We start from the raw sequence: 17371 nt of genomic DNA, 5'->3' as shown, positions 1-17371 counted from the left end.
CTTGGATTTTTCTGCGAGTGTCGACTGTATTATTTTATAGGGTGTAGTGTTTATCAAATTTCCAAGCGACAGTGACTGACGACGCTATAACAAGAAATAATTTATTGCTAAATAAAGTGAAAAATATTTGTTTATCACTATTTTTTGTGAAGTATTACCGTACAAAGAAAAGTATCCATAATGCCTAAACATAAACCTTTGTGAGAAAACGTGCCACAGTGCGTGAAAATTTTACAGTAAGATTGAATGATGAAGAGTGTTTTTGAGTGCTCCAAAATTGAAGCCCCCCTAACGGGTGCTTTCGATAAGCATCGTCTTGCTGCTCTGGCCTTCCTCTCAGCTATCTCCCTTGATGGCATAGAGGAGGGTGTTACTGAACCGGCGTGTCAAATAACAACAGTCGCCTCCATCGAGACACAATTGCCGGATAATGAAGACACAGCAGATGAAGGGGATGGAAAGACATTTGCTGATGATATTCGAGTTGAAACAGGACGTAGGACAGCTTTCCGGACGCGTGGTGAGGACCGACTGTCCGAGAGTTCAGACTCGGTTATTTATTCAATGGGAAAAGGCGCTGTTTCAAATACTCCCCTTAGAGAACGGTAAGTTGTTGCGAATCATTAAAAAAAATCCTGAGAATAAAATAAGGATTAACATTTTTTTTTAAATTCTCTTTAAACTAAAGGATTTTAGTTTGGAATTGTATACTAGGTTAGAAAAAATTAAGAGTTTCAAGGGAAATTTATTTGGTCTCAGAGTACGTTTGTTCTTCGTGTGGGGAGACCAGTAGGGGAATTCTGTAACAATATGACATTGTCATGACAAATTGTCGTAGCAAATTCGGGAGCAAGACAATATTAAAGCCCAATGAGCATTGAATGTCCATTGCTAGGAGTTCAATGAAGCTCTTAGCAGGTTCATTAAACCCCTTGCAATGGACATTCGATGCTCTTTGGGCTTTAATATTGTCCTGCTCCCGAATTTGCTACGACAATTTGTCATGACATTGTCATATCGTTACAGAATTCCCCTACTGGTCTCCCCATACGAAGAACAAATATATTCTGGGACCAAATAAATTTCGGGTCCCGTTTAAAATCCCGAACGCCAAAATCCCGAAAACCAAAATCGCGAACGCCAAAATCCCGAAAGCCAAAATCCCGAATTCTTAAAAGTATCATAGCTACTTCCACGATTGCACTCGAGCTCGCTGGAGGCAAAGGGAAATCTTCTGTGTCTTATGAAATTATTCTAAACATTTTCCTTGATATAATTTCATCCCTTTCAGGATTTTGAAAATTCGCGATTTTGTATTTTGGGATTTTGGATTTCGGGATTTTGGCCTTTTCGGGATTTTGGCGTTCGGGATTTTGGCTTCTGGAATTTTAGTTGCCGCCGCTCTTAGCAACTATGAATCTGATTTCTGATTAATTTTTCCGAATTTATCACATAAAGATTTATAAATGGTCATCCGACTTTGTCATATCGTAACAGAATTCTTTTACAGGATAGTGATTCTGTAAGAAAAATGATTGATTCACCAAGAAATTAAACAATTCACCAAAATGGCAAAAATTGTATGTTTTATTTAACTAAGAAAAACTGTTAGAATAATTCTGAAAATACGTTGAGATTTAATATTTTTTATTTGTTTTTAACAAAACCTCACAATTGACCAATTCAGCCAGCAATTGATTTTTGTTTCTGCAAATTTGCAAATTAAAATGTTTGAATTAGCAGAGATTAACAATTAATTTGAATGAATAAGGTGGGTAGGGGAGGGTGGGGCAGTTTAACGACGGGGCAGTTTCAATTTTTCCATATTCTCCTTATCCCTTTGAAAGAAATGGGATAAAAGGGATAAAACCTTTTAGTTATTAAAGAGATAACTGAGACCCATGTAGGGGAAGTGTGCCAAATTTCGGCCAGCTTCTAATTTCGGCCACATTGAATGTAATTTCGGCCATGCAAATAAATTAATTAAAATTATGTATGTAATATCTTCGAATAGTCAATAAATTCATTTTGCTTTTAATTATTTATTCATTTTAGGATGTATTAACGCAAAGACCGTTAAAATTTAGGTATAATTTGAATTTAAATTGCGTTAAATTCAAATTCGGTGCTTATATGCAACTATGCCGAAATTTGGCACACTTACCCTACATAAAAATAATTAATTTCGTGACGCTTCTCGTTTGAATTCTTTAATTAATTTTGTAAAAGTGGTATTATAAAAATTCAAGACTTTAAAATATTAATTATAAATCTGTTATCTAAAAAGGACATGTTCTAAGGCGATATAATAATCCAACAATGTACAAAATTAGCTTAGCACTACAAAAGACATTTCTTTCGTTTAAAAAATCAAAGAAAATTGCTCAATTAATGAGAAATAGGCTTGGAAATCTTTGACGATATTTTATTTTCTCTGTATGATCAATTAGTGTTCAAATTCTGTTATAAGGTTCTTGTTCGATTATATTTTTAGGTTTTAGAGTCTTAGAAGACTTCAAAATAGTGATTTTAATCAATTCTGGTATCGCAAGTTTCTTATAAACGCGTTTTATCTTTCTCAAAAATTGCCTCATATTTATCTTGAAATTGCCCCGCAATGGGGTACTTTCACACATTCTGCCTTGCAAGTCAAATGAATTTCTCCACAATAGACTATTGAAATTAAAGGATTATTGTTATTATTTTTATTAATGGCCAACGCACAATGACTTTTGTTTGGTAAACATGTTTTTGACATTTCAATGAGAGTGAAATAGATCTAGTCATCTCACTCATTGTCATGGGAAATTTTGAAAACATGTTTACTAATGAAAGTTATTGTGCGTTGGTCAAGATTCACAGAATATACAGAGTTTAACTTCTGTTTATCATCTTTTTGCAAAAAGGGTCCCAAAATCCATTATGCAATTTAGGGGTGAACTGCCCCCCCCTCCCCTATGTCTGTTTACTCTGAAAATAAATGGTGGTTTGTTTAATGTTCTTTATAGAGCAAAATATCATCCTTTATCATCAGCTATGTCCAAACTATATCAATGTTGGCTAATTTATCAACCCGGTCTCCCCTTTTCGTGGAATTATTTAGAGACGATTCAGACACACAGTTATCAGATTCAATGTCTATTATTTCACAAAGGAATAGAGGAATTTGTAACTTTTATCTACTATGCTCTTTGTTTATCAGATTATTGGTTTTAAATTTCGTTCGAAATCAAAAAGACTTCTTATTTTGCAATAATATTGATAAGAATCACACAAAAGCACGAAGAATTTTTTTTTCAGTATTTTAGTACAGTAAGAGCAAGTTGAGAAAATTGATCAAGAAATGACGAATTTTGTTGTATTTTCTTTCTTACTAATATTTACTCTGATTTTGTGGAGATTCATTATTTGTGAAACTGTAGCCAAAGTTATGACAGTTTCTGAAGTGAACTTTACGAGTGTTAGAATAAAAACCAATACAGGACCAGCTAAAATCAATGAAAATTCACTAATATGCCAACTTCAAGTCAAAGTCTGGGACCAAGACTGGTCTCAAGCTGATTTTATAGACATTATTTGTGGAGAAGATGATATGTTGTTTGATAATTTATTACCTGATACGTTCTACCACTTACGAATTGTAATGAAGTCATTATTTGAAGATTATCAAAACGCGTCTGCTAGTTATGACGTTCATACGTTGAGACGTCCAGGAAGACCACCAGGTGGAGGAGGCGGAGGGGTATATCCACCAATAATCAGGCCGCCACATGGACAAGGAAATTCTACAAACAGTGGAAATATCCTCAAATCCTTATTCTATTTTGTTAATTTATTTTTAATTATTAAATATTTGTTCTGATATTTCATATTATTTACTATTTTGTGGTAATTATACTGAAATCAATGAGAATACTCGATGTCAGACTCTATCAACTTTATATTGTTTTACATCAGTAATGCTAACTCAACAAATCATCAATCCATTATAAACAAACAAATAAGAAGCATCTTAATCTTAGGATAGCTAATAAGAGAGACAAAAAATTTTTTTTAATAGGGGAGACTGGGGCAAAACTTATCAAAACGCATATTTAATTCTTTCACGAGCTCTGAGAAAACTTAAACGTTTTATAATGAGCATATTCTTAAAGAAATTTACTGCTCTATAACACTGCAGAAGACTATTTTCTTCTATCTCGAAAGAAATGTGATTTTCGAATTATTTTCTAATGGCTCTGGCACACCTTTTAGACCAGGAAAATTTCATGAATACGAAATTCGCATCCCTTTCTTTCTCACATGTTTTGTATAGACTATCTCATTTTTTCGCATACCAAATTCGATTGATCGAAATTGAATTTGGTGTGATGTTTAAAAGAAGAAGAAGAGTGCAAGAGAATGAGATAGACATATGCAAAGAATATGAGAAAGAAAGGGCTTCGAATTTCGACTTCATGAAATTTTCCTGATCTAAAAGGTGTGCCGGAGACATAAAAGTCGATTTTGTGGAGATTTTCAAAATTGCTGAGGCAAATTTTGTCAGTCTTCGGATAATTTGTGACGTTTTATTCTCGCAAACGTTTTAAAAATATCAAATAAACATATTTTTATAGGAAATTCATTCCTCTACAACTTTGTGGAAGATAATTTTTCTCTATCTTAACGAGAAATGTGTTTAAATTGAGCTAATCAGTAGGGTGAATTGTGGAAAGGAAGACACTTAAGAAAAAGTTCAATTTCAAATGCATTTTTAAGCCGAATAAATATTTATTATTTTAATTTAATTTGTATCATAAGATTCCTTGTGAAATATTCTAACAGAATCTTAACAGTTTTTATTAGAATTTTCAACCAATTAATTAGAATATTCAATCACATTAGAAAACAACACATTTTGAAAAGATGGACAAAATTTTGGAAAGTGGGACAAAAACTTTTAGAAAGATGGACATAGTGATATTAAAATGACAAATTATTGAACGAAATATATAGAAAATCAATTTTTGAGGGTTTTCTGCGTATACTTGCACATTGGATGGTTATGCTGATCCCTGCTTTATGTCTGGGTAACACTTGAGGAATCCTAATTACCAAGAACTTCCTGGACGTCCAACCAAAAAGAGGTTCTGTAAATTTCACAGACACCTCGCGCTGTCCAGCAGTTATGGCTTTAAAGCGGATGCAACTTTTTAGCACATTCCAATACCCAATCCGCCCAGGTCCTTTTCCACTTGCTTTTGGAGTTCTGTAGAGGCTCCTCTTTGTTTTTCTCCAGGTATTTTTGCGATTTTTACTACCACCTTGTTCAGAAAAAGTGGTCTTCGGAATCTGAAAATCTTGGCAGCCTTTCTGAAGGAGTTTTTCTCCTTATCAGCTACTAACTGCTGTTGCAACTATTTCTTCGGGTACTTAAAGATCATTTGTCTTCCTTGTTGACAGTTGACATGATTTCACTGCACAAAACCACCAAATTCATTAACAAAATCAACTTGTCCAAGATTTCATAAAACTTGTTTTGAAAGCAACACGAAAATAAATCACTTTTCTCTCCTTTTTAAATGTAATATTTCACAAATATTTTTTATTCGCCTTTTAAATGGATGTATGTCCTTCGATTTTCACTAGGGTAAATTAAGCTAATTCAAAACCTGCTTCAAATGGAAATTTTTCACTATTCCAAATGGAAACATCACTGTTTTCATGATAAATACAATACTAAATTACTATATTTATATTATATATTTTCTATACCTCAGTTTCATTATTTAGTTAATTTTGCTCCAAATAAAGCGAAAATCCATTTATATTCACAAATTTTAATTTGTTATCTCAGAAAAATTAAAAGTGAAAGTGAAAAGCACAATGAGATGACTGTTGTTTATTCGTTTTTTTTTAAACATTTATGTCATATTTCTGGCTAATATTAGTTAAATTAAGTGCTAATCTTTATTGTTAACAGTACATGAAGTTTTCAAATGAAATAATTACCTATTTCGTGAACAAAAATGGTTTTTCTGAAGTGTCTGCAAATGCTTCAATTGGAAACCCCGGAAATATGATTTTTTGGAGAGATTTTCTTATTGTTTTAGATGGGAAAGGAGAAAAGATCAGGAATAAGAACACATTCTGCACTCAGGAGCAACTCAACAAGGTTTTGGAAGCCTTTCGTCGCGGTTTCACTTACACTCTTTGTCTCCAATTAGAAACTTTCCCTTGTCTCCATTTGGATTAATTTGTTTCCAATAGAAGCATTTTACACTCGCGTATTTTTCTTGTATTTAAGAAGTTTTCAAATTATATCTAAAGAATTTTCACTAAACATTAACATTCTAGAAGAGTCAAGGATCAAATTTATGTAATTCCCTTCAGAAAAAATATGAACTTAATGTGTTAAATCTTCTGTTAAAGTTAAAGCGTCTGGAAATGGTTTTGAATTAGGATATTTACCCTACGGACTTAATAATATTTCACAAATTATGCTGAAAAATCAAGCAAAACTCTTTGATATTTTCCTAGCAACTTCCATAAGAAACAGAGAAAAATGGTAACTACCGTGTGAAGGTTATAAATATCGCGCATGCAATACATTTTTAAAATTCTTTCTGCAAGTCACCCTTTGATTGTTTAATAATGACTTTTGCATTTTTAACTTCTCAAATAATCACAAAATTAAGGTTTAAAAATCTTTTTATCGAAAATAGAAATATTTAATTGATTTATTATCAAGTTTTTAGGGAGGTGTCTCACATTCCACACTGCTTGCTCCCACTTTCCAAACTGTCTCGCTTTCCACTTTTTACCCTATTGATATTTTCCAAAAATAGGGCTCAAAATTTAATTATTTTTTATTTTACATAATCCTTCTTCGAATCCCTTGAAACTTTGTAAGTTTAAGAAGGTTCATGAAGGCTATCTATAATAAAAAAAAATCAAGCCTCAGTCTCTTTTATTTTTAGAAAATAGTGAATATTAAAATTTTCGTTTTGACAAATTTTGCCCCAGTCTGCCGTATTTTTTGAATCAGATTTATACTGAATGTTTTAAAAATAACATAGCATTATAAACAGATTGTTCAAAATTTATTCTCTGTTATTAATTAAAATCAATATTTATTTTTGCTGTGTGGCTGCAGTCTATCCAGCCAACCTAATGAGATTCTAGTAAGATCACGATTGGGATCATCATCAATTCGCACAAGTGGTGCTACAAAAAGGGCAATTATGCTTCTTAATGACGAGAGGAAGTCAGACATTCACAATAGCAGTTCAGAAAGCTTATCTTTAGGTATGATTTTTTTTAAAATTCTTCAAAAAAAAGAACTAGTCAAATATGATCGATTTATATTTTTATAGGTCGCTCAAAGAATGTTCAAATATCTGATCCAAAGGAAATACGTTTCGTTGGAGCTGCAAGATCACATCATTTCAAAGATGATCGTGTCCTTGTGTCCTCCAAAAAAGTCCCTTTTCTGGTCTACTCGGCTTTGCCCTACTGTAAAGGACGAGATGCTAGGAAAGATTTTGGTACAAGACGTCGAAACACCTCTGGACCACGTCCACTCTCAGCTATCAATGACGCTCCTTTCGATGCCTTTGATCTCTTGGGAATTGAAAAGGTCGATGGGAGTATTGAAGTATCTTATGGGCATCTTCTAGTGCCCTCAAAACCAGGTTACAAGGAAAAGAAACATTTGAGTACTTATGGTACGATACCTGAGGGTAGCTTTGAGATTACCTCAACGAATGCACTGAAAAATCATGGAATGGCAAGGTAAAGGATATCACTTCACTTGTTCTTCTAAAAGCGCCACAAATTTTACGTAACTAAAGCTTACTCATTCAAAATTTACATTTGTCTTAAAATCTCTGTCTCACGTCTCGCTTCATTAATGCCACAATTGCAAATTTCAGGACGAAAATAATCACCTGGCAGAAGGGGGGTAGCAAATGGTAATCATTCATCATTGTTGTGTTGTGTATGTGTACATCGTGATTTCTACTGAGCATTATTTAAATTTGTCATGTCATTTCGTCAGTTAAATCAGCATTTGTCGTAACTTCCTTTTGACAACTTTTCAGGAGACGAAATTTTCAGTTCAGCTTTATTTTCCTTAACCCTTTAACGACGAGACACTTTTTACGGACTGAAAATCAACAATAAAAATTAAACTGAGAAACATAATCAATGATAAGTCTTACATCTAACATTGGAAAGTCCAACACAGTCTGATTCTGTGTATTTTGTGCTTCTATGAACGATAGGGACAAAAATAACCCAAAAATTTAAGTAATTTTTCTGACAATACCAATGAATAATATTTTTCGCTTTAATGAAAAATATTACGTATGAGTATTGTAGTTTTTATTGCCAAAAGGGTTTTGCTTAAAAGAAATTAGAAGTATAAAAAATAAATAAAAAAAATTATGAATTTGAGAATTTAAAAATTAGTCAATTTTGAGCTTAAATATTTACTGCATAGCAAATAGCTAGAGACTTGCAAAAAAATATAGTAGATTCCTTCATCCTTCTACTTTACAATTATGTACAGACATAAGAAAAAAATAACTTTGGGTAGTCAGGAAAAATTATTTTCTTTATGGGACACCGGTGTTCCAATCGTCCTTAAAGGGTTAAAAATGAGCCCCAAATGTGATACTTTTGAGTCAAAATAATGAAAATGGAACTAATAAACTGTAAGTTAACTCGAGAAAATCTTTATAAAATGATTTAAAAGCTGAGATATAGAGATATATGTCTGATGAAACACAATAAGATTTTTTCGTAACTTCCATCGTTTATAAAGCCGTAACTTTCAATGTATGGAGATCTTGGGAGTTACGACAATTTTCTAAAATGCATTATATTAATTTGAATTATTCCAGTGATAATAAGCGCCTTTATTTCACTAAATTAGTCAATTATATACTGTTGTTATCCCTGTCCCTAAAAGCTTTTATTTCACAAATTTTATTGAATAAATTTTGTGCGCCATGTCACTTGTTTTGTTTTGAATTAATGACAGATGGGCAGGGATTTTTCTTACTTTTTTCTTACAAATATTGAATTAAAATGACTTAATGTTCCATTATTCGCGCTGTCTTTGGATATTTGGAAGACTTTGTAAACGTTTTAATGAGAAATATTACATTTTTGCTGCAAATTACAAGCCACACAAACGAGCAAAAGAAGTTACGGCAAATGCTGATTAGAGAAAATTTTGTATGGAAATTTGTCGTAACTTCGCCAAAAGTGAAAGTTACGACAAATTCTGATAAATTTTTCTTAATTAAGGGCACTTACGACAATTTTTGTTTAAAATAATTTTTATTTGGCTTATAAAAGTTTCTTTTTCTCAAGTGCGTTTAATAAACAAAATTACGTCGATTTTAAATATGTATAAATCTCAAAATAGCAAAAATGAAGTTACGACAAATGCGGATTTAACTGACAATTTCTCAGCTCATAGTTTCTTTTCTCAAACTAACTAATTTAATTTGTTTACACACAAAACTAATTAATGCACGATATAATCCAATCCCTCTACTGACTTGCATTTTGTTTTTCAAAATTTCCTAAAAAAAAAAGGATGAGTACATTTTAAATTTGAAAAATTGCTGAAAATTTATTAAAGAAGTATTATATAAATGTTTGATGAAGCAAGTATAAATAAATCGTGGTAAAATTATAATTAAAAAAAACTCCCCTTCGTTTCAGGTGCTTTACTTACGATAGCCACTCAACTGCGAAACCAAATGCATCCAGTCCTTCGCAGATTTGTGATGGTAAAACTGCAAGTGTTGATTTGGATGAGAGCTTGGAAAATCGTCAGCAATCATTGCAGTATTCAGCCAATTTGCTGGATGATCCAGAATTGATTGCTGGAAAGCACCGAACTCTGCTGACCTTCACGTCGTATATGACATCAGTGATTGACTATGTGCGGCCGTCTGATCTTAAGAAAGAACTTAATGACAAATTTCGAGAAAAATTCCCGCAGATTCAGCTTAGTCTTAGCAAATTGCGCAGTATTAAGCGTGAAATGAGGAGAATCAATAAGATGGATTCGCGAGTGGATTTGCTTACCATATCTCAGGCCTATGTGTACTTTGAGAAGCTCATCTTGGCCAATTTAATTAATAAAGCCAACAGGAAATTGTGTGCTGGTGCTTGCCTTTTGCTTAGTGGAAAGTTAAATGATATCAAAGGGGATGTTCTCAAAAGTCTCATTGAGGTAATTCTAAATGAAGTCAAATATTCTTCAAACATTTATCACATTGTCCTTTTTTTTCCTTAAAGAAAACTGAGAGTGTTTTTCGCTTAAATCGCAAGGAGTTGATAGCTTCAGAATTTGCTGTTCTTGTGGCACTTGAATTTGGTCTTCATGTCCCAATTAGTGAGATTTTTCCACACTATCAGAGACTGGTTTATGAGTCCTAAGAAAAAAACAACGTAATTCAAAATCCTGAAAGATTCAAAGTTTTTTTTTTGTTTAATTACTTAATTGGACTACTTCGATTACTTAAATAAAATCTTAGAATTTAGTATGCTGATTGACAAAGAAAATATATATGGATAATTTATGTATAATGTAAAATGGGATTTTCTGTACAATATACGTTTATTTGATTTTTCCTTCAACAACTTTATCAAGATCCTTGAGGGATACTTTTCCAGAGCCTCGTGGTAAGGCTTTTGGTTGGTTTGGCGAAGGTTTCCAAGCTACTAAGTAGATTACTTGAAATGTTGCTGAAACTCCACCATCCGGTTTCTTGTACATATCATCGTAAATTGCAGAAGCAGCAATCAATGATTCTCGATAAAGGTGAAGAGATCTGTTGAATGCTGCATTATTTTCAGCCATGCCTTTAAGATCCCACATCAGCTCAAACATGGATGGATATCCGACCACAATTTCATCTGTGTCAATGGTTAACATCGTGAATCCTGCTCGGTTCAACAGGCCGCCAATGTCTCGGATCTAAATGAATTCTATAATAAGTTTGAGAATATAATTTAACAAGGGCGTACCCAGGATTTCAGATAGGGGCGGGGGGCTAAATCTCAAATTTTGTTGGCGGGGGGGGGGGTACATAATTTTTATTTTGAAAAAAAAAAAACAGAAGAAATAAAATGGGATAAAGTATCTATAAATACACTGCTGGCAATAATCATAGCTCCACTTTTTCATACTGGAAAAACTTTGTAAAAAAATTTTTTTTAGAAAAAAATAAAAACATCATTTGAAGGTATTTTCATACCGATATGAAAAATTGCCATTTGAATTTCATACCGTTAGAACTGTGAGTACTGTGATAGAACCTTTATCAAAATGGCGATTTTCGGGTGGCAATAATTATAGCTCCACTCAATAAATTTGGCTCCAGGCTATTTATTTTAAATCAGTGTAGGTAAATATCTTTTAGTAAATTAATTAATAACTTTATTAAGCTAATTAGAATCATTTTTATAAAGTTTTTCATGAATTTTGCTAAAATTTTGCAAGAAAAATGTTTAACGAACAAAAATAAGGGATTAATTAAGGTCTTGAAAGGGATGGAAATTGATAACCAAAAAATTTCCATAAAAATGACAAGATCCTATCATCTTCCATCCTAATTTGTCCATATAGCCGACATATATGGATTTTAAATCACTCCCAGGGCTAAAAATCTTCTTTTGTTAGAGGCAAAAGTGTGCAATTTTCCGTGTTTGAGTCGAAAAAAATAAGTTTTCTACCTAAATTTGATGTAAAACAATGCTGACTGCTTAGTCTCATCATGTCCTGTTGATTCTGCCCCAAACCAGAATTCCAAGTGACTAAGGTGGTCTCCAAAATACTGAAATAAAAAATTATCAAAAAGAAGCTTTTTGCAGTTTGATGAATAGAAGGTGTTTTACGTCATTTAAGTGGTTTAAAATTATTTTTTCAGACAGAAAACAAGTTAAGACAAGACCTATCAATTTTTTTATTCGAAAAAAATAATTTTGTACCACTTAAATTAGGTAAAACACCTTCTATTCATCAAACTGCAAAAAGCTTCTTTTTGATAATTTTTTGTTCCAGTATTCTAAAGACTCCCTTAGTCACTTGGGCTTCTGGTTTGCGACAAAATCAACAAGACATGATGAGACTAAGCAGTCAGCATTGTTTTACATCAAATTTAGGTAGAAAACTTATTTTTTTCGACTCAAACACGGAAAATTGCACACTTTTGCCTCTAACAAAAGAAGATTTTTAGCCCTGGGAATGATTTAAAATCCATATATGTCGGCTATATGGACAAATTAGGATGGAAGATGATAGGATCTTGTCATTTTTATGGAAATTTTTTGGTTATCAATTTCCATCCCTTTCAAGACCTTAATTAATCCCTTATTTTTGTTCGTTAAACATTTTTCTTGCAAAATTTTAGCAAAATTCATGAAAAACTTTATAAAAATGATTCTAATTAGCTTAATAAAGTTATTAATTAATTTACTAAAAGATATTTACCTACACTGATTTAAAATAAATAGCCTGGAGCCAAATTTATTGAGTGGAGCTATAATTATTGCCACCCGAAAATCGCCATTTTGATAAAGGTTCTATCACAGTACTCACAGTTCTAACGGTATGAAATTCAAATGGCAATTTTTCATATCGGTATGAAAATACCTTCAAATGATGTTTTTATTTTTTTCTAAAAAAAATTTTTTTACAAAGTTTTTCCAGTATGAAAAAGTGGAGCTATGATTATTGCCAGCAGTGTACAAGCTGGTCCTACTTTTCATCATAGATTACACAGCAAAAAAAATAAACACTATTATAGTGTGTAATCTTTCACACCACTATTATAGTGTTAAATTTGGAAAGTGTTTAATTTAAATGTGTTTAATTTAAAGTTGTTGAATTTCAAGATGTTGAATTTGGAATTGTTGAATTTAAAAATTGTTGAATTTTTATTTGTAAATTCAAAAATTGTTGAATTCTGGTTTATGTTGAATTTTCATTTAATTTAGAAGATTTTCAATTTTTTTGTCTTTTTAGACATTTCTATTGGTTTTTCCTGTACTCGGGATCCCCCCTAATGCGAAATGATTACATCTGATGCTCGGATCTTCACGATATACTTATTATGCATATAAATATTTGATGTTCTATATGACTTTTGCCCAATGAAAAGCATCTCGACTGAAGTATAAGTCTTAATTGGAAATTCAACAATTTTTAACAACTTTTGTTTGAAAATTCAACAACTTTTGTCTCAAAATTCAACAACTTTTGTTTAAAACATTCAACAACTTTTATTTCAAAATTCAACAAATTTTTTTTTTTTTAAATTCAACAACTTTTGTCTCACAATTCTACAACTTTTGTTTAAAAATTCAACAAATTTGTTTGCAATACCTAAGACTCTACACTATAATAGTGTGAAAAATTATGATCAAACTATAATAGTTTTGATCATGTGACAAAAAATACCATAAAGTTGTGTATTTTTTCACACAATAATAATGTGATAAACTATAATCATACTATAATAGTAATTTTTAGAATTTGTCAAACAGTTTTAAATCACGAAGCATTATTGAAAATTTTTTATGATTATAACAGTGAGAAATTTTACACAAATCGCAATTAAATAATTAATTTATCCGATTTCACACTATTATAGTGTTAAAATTTTACACATTTTCAAATTAAACAACATTGTTGAAAATTTTTCAACTATAATAGTGGTAATTTTCAATCACGTGACAATAAATTACCAAAATGTTATGCATTTTTTAAACAATTTTAAAGTAAACAACTAAAATGGTCGATTTTGCACTATTATAGTAGTAAAATTTTACACAATTTTTTACTGTGTAGCCTACACTGAGAAAAAAAAGAGGGTGCGATTAACTTTTTTTCCTCATAACTTTAACACTTTTTAGGTGTAAAAATATATCAACATTTTTTAATGTTAATTTTACACCTTTTGAGGGTAAAATCAACATGACATAAGAGTAACTTCAACCCATAATACACCTAAAAAGGGTAATATTTACACCGATTTCGGATCATTACTGCAGGGTAAAATTAACATTTCCGGAATGTTATTTCAACTTTTTCGGATTTCTTTCAGTGTATGCCAATTTGTAGGTATTGATAAGGAACGATCGTAAGTATTCCTCGGACCAGTACATTCTCTCCCATATTCTTTTTCAGTTTCAATTTCAATTTATTTAAAAACCACTACAAACAGGGTACAACCCTCTTACAAATGCGTGACAACCAAATATACAAAAGAAAAGAGAATTTTAAAAGAGAAAGAAGAAAGAAACAGTAAAAGAAAAGATAGATAAGCTAAGAATTGAGAAAGAAAAAAAATGTCACTGGTCAAGCCCAGTCTGGAAGTGCCTCTGAATTCCCCGTGGTGCCGTACGAGCCTCACGAGGAAGAGAGTTATATAGTGAAACTCCCCTGATGAATAACGTTTTATAAAATGTGTCCTGCTCCGCCCTTGGCACAATGAACCCCCGAACCCTCTCCGAACCCCCCCTCATCAAAAGGGCAGCCAGGTATTCCGAGGATCCCGTCGATATTAGGCGGTGCAGGTAAACAAGGGCACGCATCTGAAGGAAGGATGGCAAGTCGCATCCGACAAACACGTCCCTATGCGGAGTAATGTGATCACTGGGACCCAGAGCACAAATGTACCTTATGCAGTTATTAAAGGCAACTATTAATCTATGGATCGTCTCACTATCCGTCAAAAAGAACAGCTCAGCTCCATAAGAGAAAAAAGGGAGAAGCAGCGCTCGTTAGAGGGGCATGCGAGTGCCATAGGGGGTGATGTCCCGGTAGCGTCGAAGGGTGTATAGGGATTAATTAACTTTACGGCAAATTGAAGTAGCATAATCAGACCAAAACCAAGGTATTTTGACCTTATCATTTCACACAACAAATCATAACATTGCTCTATCAGGTACGACGCATCGGGAGGGGAAGTGATTTGGTGACGTCAGTGTAAATCGAGCGAATCGAGAATTTACAGTGTAGCAATTGTTCCATTTGTCGTCAGTTAACTTGCTAAGCTATTTTTTTCTCTGTTCGTGAATAAAATGTGCAAATTGCACAATCAACAGCCAAGCCAGCAAGTCCAGGATCATGAGGAAGCTGGTGGTATTCCTCCAAGACCACTCCAACAGGAAGGTTCAAAAGTGGAAGCTGCGATAAAGCAAATTCTGTGAGAAATAAGCATAAGAAAATCTCCTATTTGCCAATAATTTCTCCCGGAAAGAAGACTTTCACAGTCTAATAAATTTTTGATCAAATGAGCAGATTCGAAGATCTATTAGACTTCGAGGAAGGAGTAGGAAGGTATGATCTTAAATAAATCAATTTTCTGTAAATCATAGTGAATAAATTTGCGAAAATTTGTACAAAAGAAGTGTATATTTTTTTTTCTTTTCTAATATATTCTTTCTATCTTTGCAGATTTCCTCAAACTACTTTCAAATATTTCAATTTAAACCCACCAAATACTGCAAAAATCAGCAAAGAATATTTTCAAAATTTCAACACTCTGTATTAAAATTTATTTAGTGTTTTCCTGAGTGATTGCTAAGGAAAGAGTTAAAAGTGATCGATCATGCTCATCACCAAGATAATCAAGATAATCCTTAGAAATAAACGGAAATAAATCACCAAGGAAATAATTTTAGAAAGATGAAAGATCTCAATAAATTAATTCACATAGCAGATAAAAGTAATTTAAGACTTGTGAAATTGTTAATTTTCAAAAAGGAGCAATTTTTGTAGTCTGATTTCAAAAACTGTTTCTAATATTTTCTAGTTTTAGGCTACACCAACATATTTTTGTATTCAATAATTTTTATATTAAAAAGTAAAAGTACTTAATAAATAAATTGCTTTTGAATATATTAAGTTCTTTGTTTCTTGTTATCGGACGTTGATATTTGTTAGAACACGTAAAAAAAATTTGGAGGAACTTGACGTATTTTAGAGAACTTTCGGAAAAACATTTCTGCAATGGTTTATTTAGAATTATTCAAGAAAAATTTGGTCAAGTGCGTTTAAGTAATAGAAGATTCTTTAAAAGAAAATAATTGGTATTGATATCTTTTTAAGTTTCTTTCATGTATTTACAGAATTTTTCAGCCAATCTATAAGATAAACGAGAAATGTAATTTATCTTAAACGAAAGAACTATTTAACTCTTTCATCTCTTTTGGGACTCTGAGTACCCAAAGCAGCATATGAATGTTCTGTGAAAAACAATGTTTTTGATTATTCAAAACTGATAAAAATTTATTTTCTTGTGGATGATTACAAACTATAAGGATGTCCAAATGTAAAATATTTTTTGTAGGACCTCAATTAATTCCTGAGCTTAGATATTTTTGATTAAAAAATGGTGAAATTGGCTTGCAGCATTTTTTAATGAAAAATATCTAAGCTCAGGAATTAATTAAGGTTCTACAAAAAATATCTTACATTTGGACATCCGTATAGTTTGTAATCATCCACAAGAATAGAATTTTTATCAGTTCTGAATAATTTAAAAACATTGTTTTTCACAGAACATTCATATGCTGCTTTGGGTACTCAGAGTCGTCCCAAAAGATACGAAAGAGTTAACTTACTATTGCTGCTGCTGAAGTAAAAGACTGTGGATTCTTTATTTCATATCACTATTCAATTTTTTTTTTTGCAAAAGTTTATTCCATTTTACAAATTTCGATTACAGAAACTTTTATTTAAAGAAAATTGTGATATTAAACTCCTATATTTTTTAATATAAAAATTATTGAATACAAAAATATGTTGGTGTAGCCTAAAACTAGAAAATATTAGAAACAGTTTTTGAAATCAGACTACAAAAATTGCTCCTTTTTGAAAATTAACAATTTCACAAGTCTTAAATTACTTTTATCTGCTATGTGAATTAATTTATTGAGATCTTTCATCTTTCTAAAATTATTTCCTTGGTGATTTATTTCCGTTTATTTCTAAGGATTATCTTGATTATCTTGGTGATGAGCATGATCGATCACTTTTAACTCTTTCCTTAGCAATCACTCAGGAAAACACTAAATAAATTTTAATACAGAGTGTTGAAATTTTGAAAATATTCTTTGCTGATTTTTGCAGTATTTGGTGGGTTTAAATTGAAATATTTGAAAGTAGTTTGAGGAAATCTGCAAAGATAGAAAGAATATATTAGAAAAGAAAAAAAAATATACACTTCTTTTGTACAAATTTTCGCAAATTTATTCACTATGATTTACAGAAAATTGATTTATTTAAGATCATACCTTCCTACTCCTTCCTCGAAGTCCAATAGATCTTCGAATCTGCTCATTTGATCAAAAATTTATT

At 31.8% G+C, this 17371-nt stretch overlaps 2 protein-coding genes across 3 annotated transcripts in view; one reads left to right on the top strand and one right to left on the bottom strand.

Annotated features, from left to right (window-relative positions):
- Positions 1 to 10641, top strand: LOC129801838 (CDK5 and ABL1 enzyme substrate 2). Of its 2 annotated transcripts, XM_055847196.1 has the most exons (6): positions 47 to 605; positions 7136 to 7287; positions 7356 to 7773; positions 7914 to 7952; positions 9718 to 10234; positions 10300 to 10641. In XM_055847196.1, exons 1-6 carry the CDS (start codon positions 247 to 249, stop codon positions 10438 to 10440), a joined length of 1626 nt encoding a protein of 541 aa, XP_055703171.1. In that variant the 5' UTR covers positions 47 to 246; the 3' UTR covers positions 10441 to 10641. The 2 variants fall into 2 exon arrangements, with proteins under 2 accessions (XP_055703172.1, XP_055703171.1); XM_055847197.1 differs by lacking the exon at positions 7914 to 7952 and having other exon boundaries at positions 1 to 605.
- The window catches only part of LOC129801846 (arginine-hydroxylase NDUFAF5, mitochondrial), an 11721-nt gene continuing 4806 nt past the window's right edge, over positions 10457 to 17371 (bottom strand). The window contains exon 2 of the mRNA XM_055847212.1: positions 10457 to 10981. Coding sequence (XP_055703187.1) covers positions 10622 to 10981 — 360 coding nt within the window. The 3' untranslated portion in view covers positions 10457 to 10621. The remainder of the gene's footprint in view (positions 10982 to 17371) is intronic.

The sequence above is a fragment of the Phlebotomus papatasi genome, chromosome 2 (genome assembly GCF_024763615.1).
Source record: "Phlebotomus papatasi isolate M1 chromosome 2, Ppap_2.1, whole genome shotgun sequence".
In the NCBI taxonomy this organism is placed as follows: Eukaryota; Metazoa; Arthropoda; class Insecta; order Diptera; family Psychodidae; genus Phlebotomus; species Phlebotomus papatasi.
The sequence above is the reverse complement of the archived record's forward strand: the minus strand, read 5'-3'. Positions and strand labels throughout refer to the sequence as shown.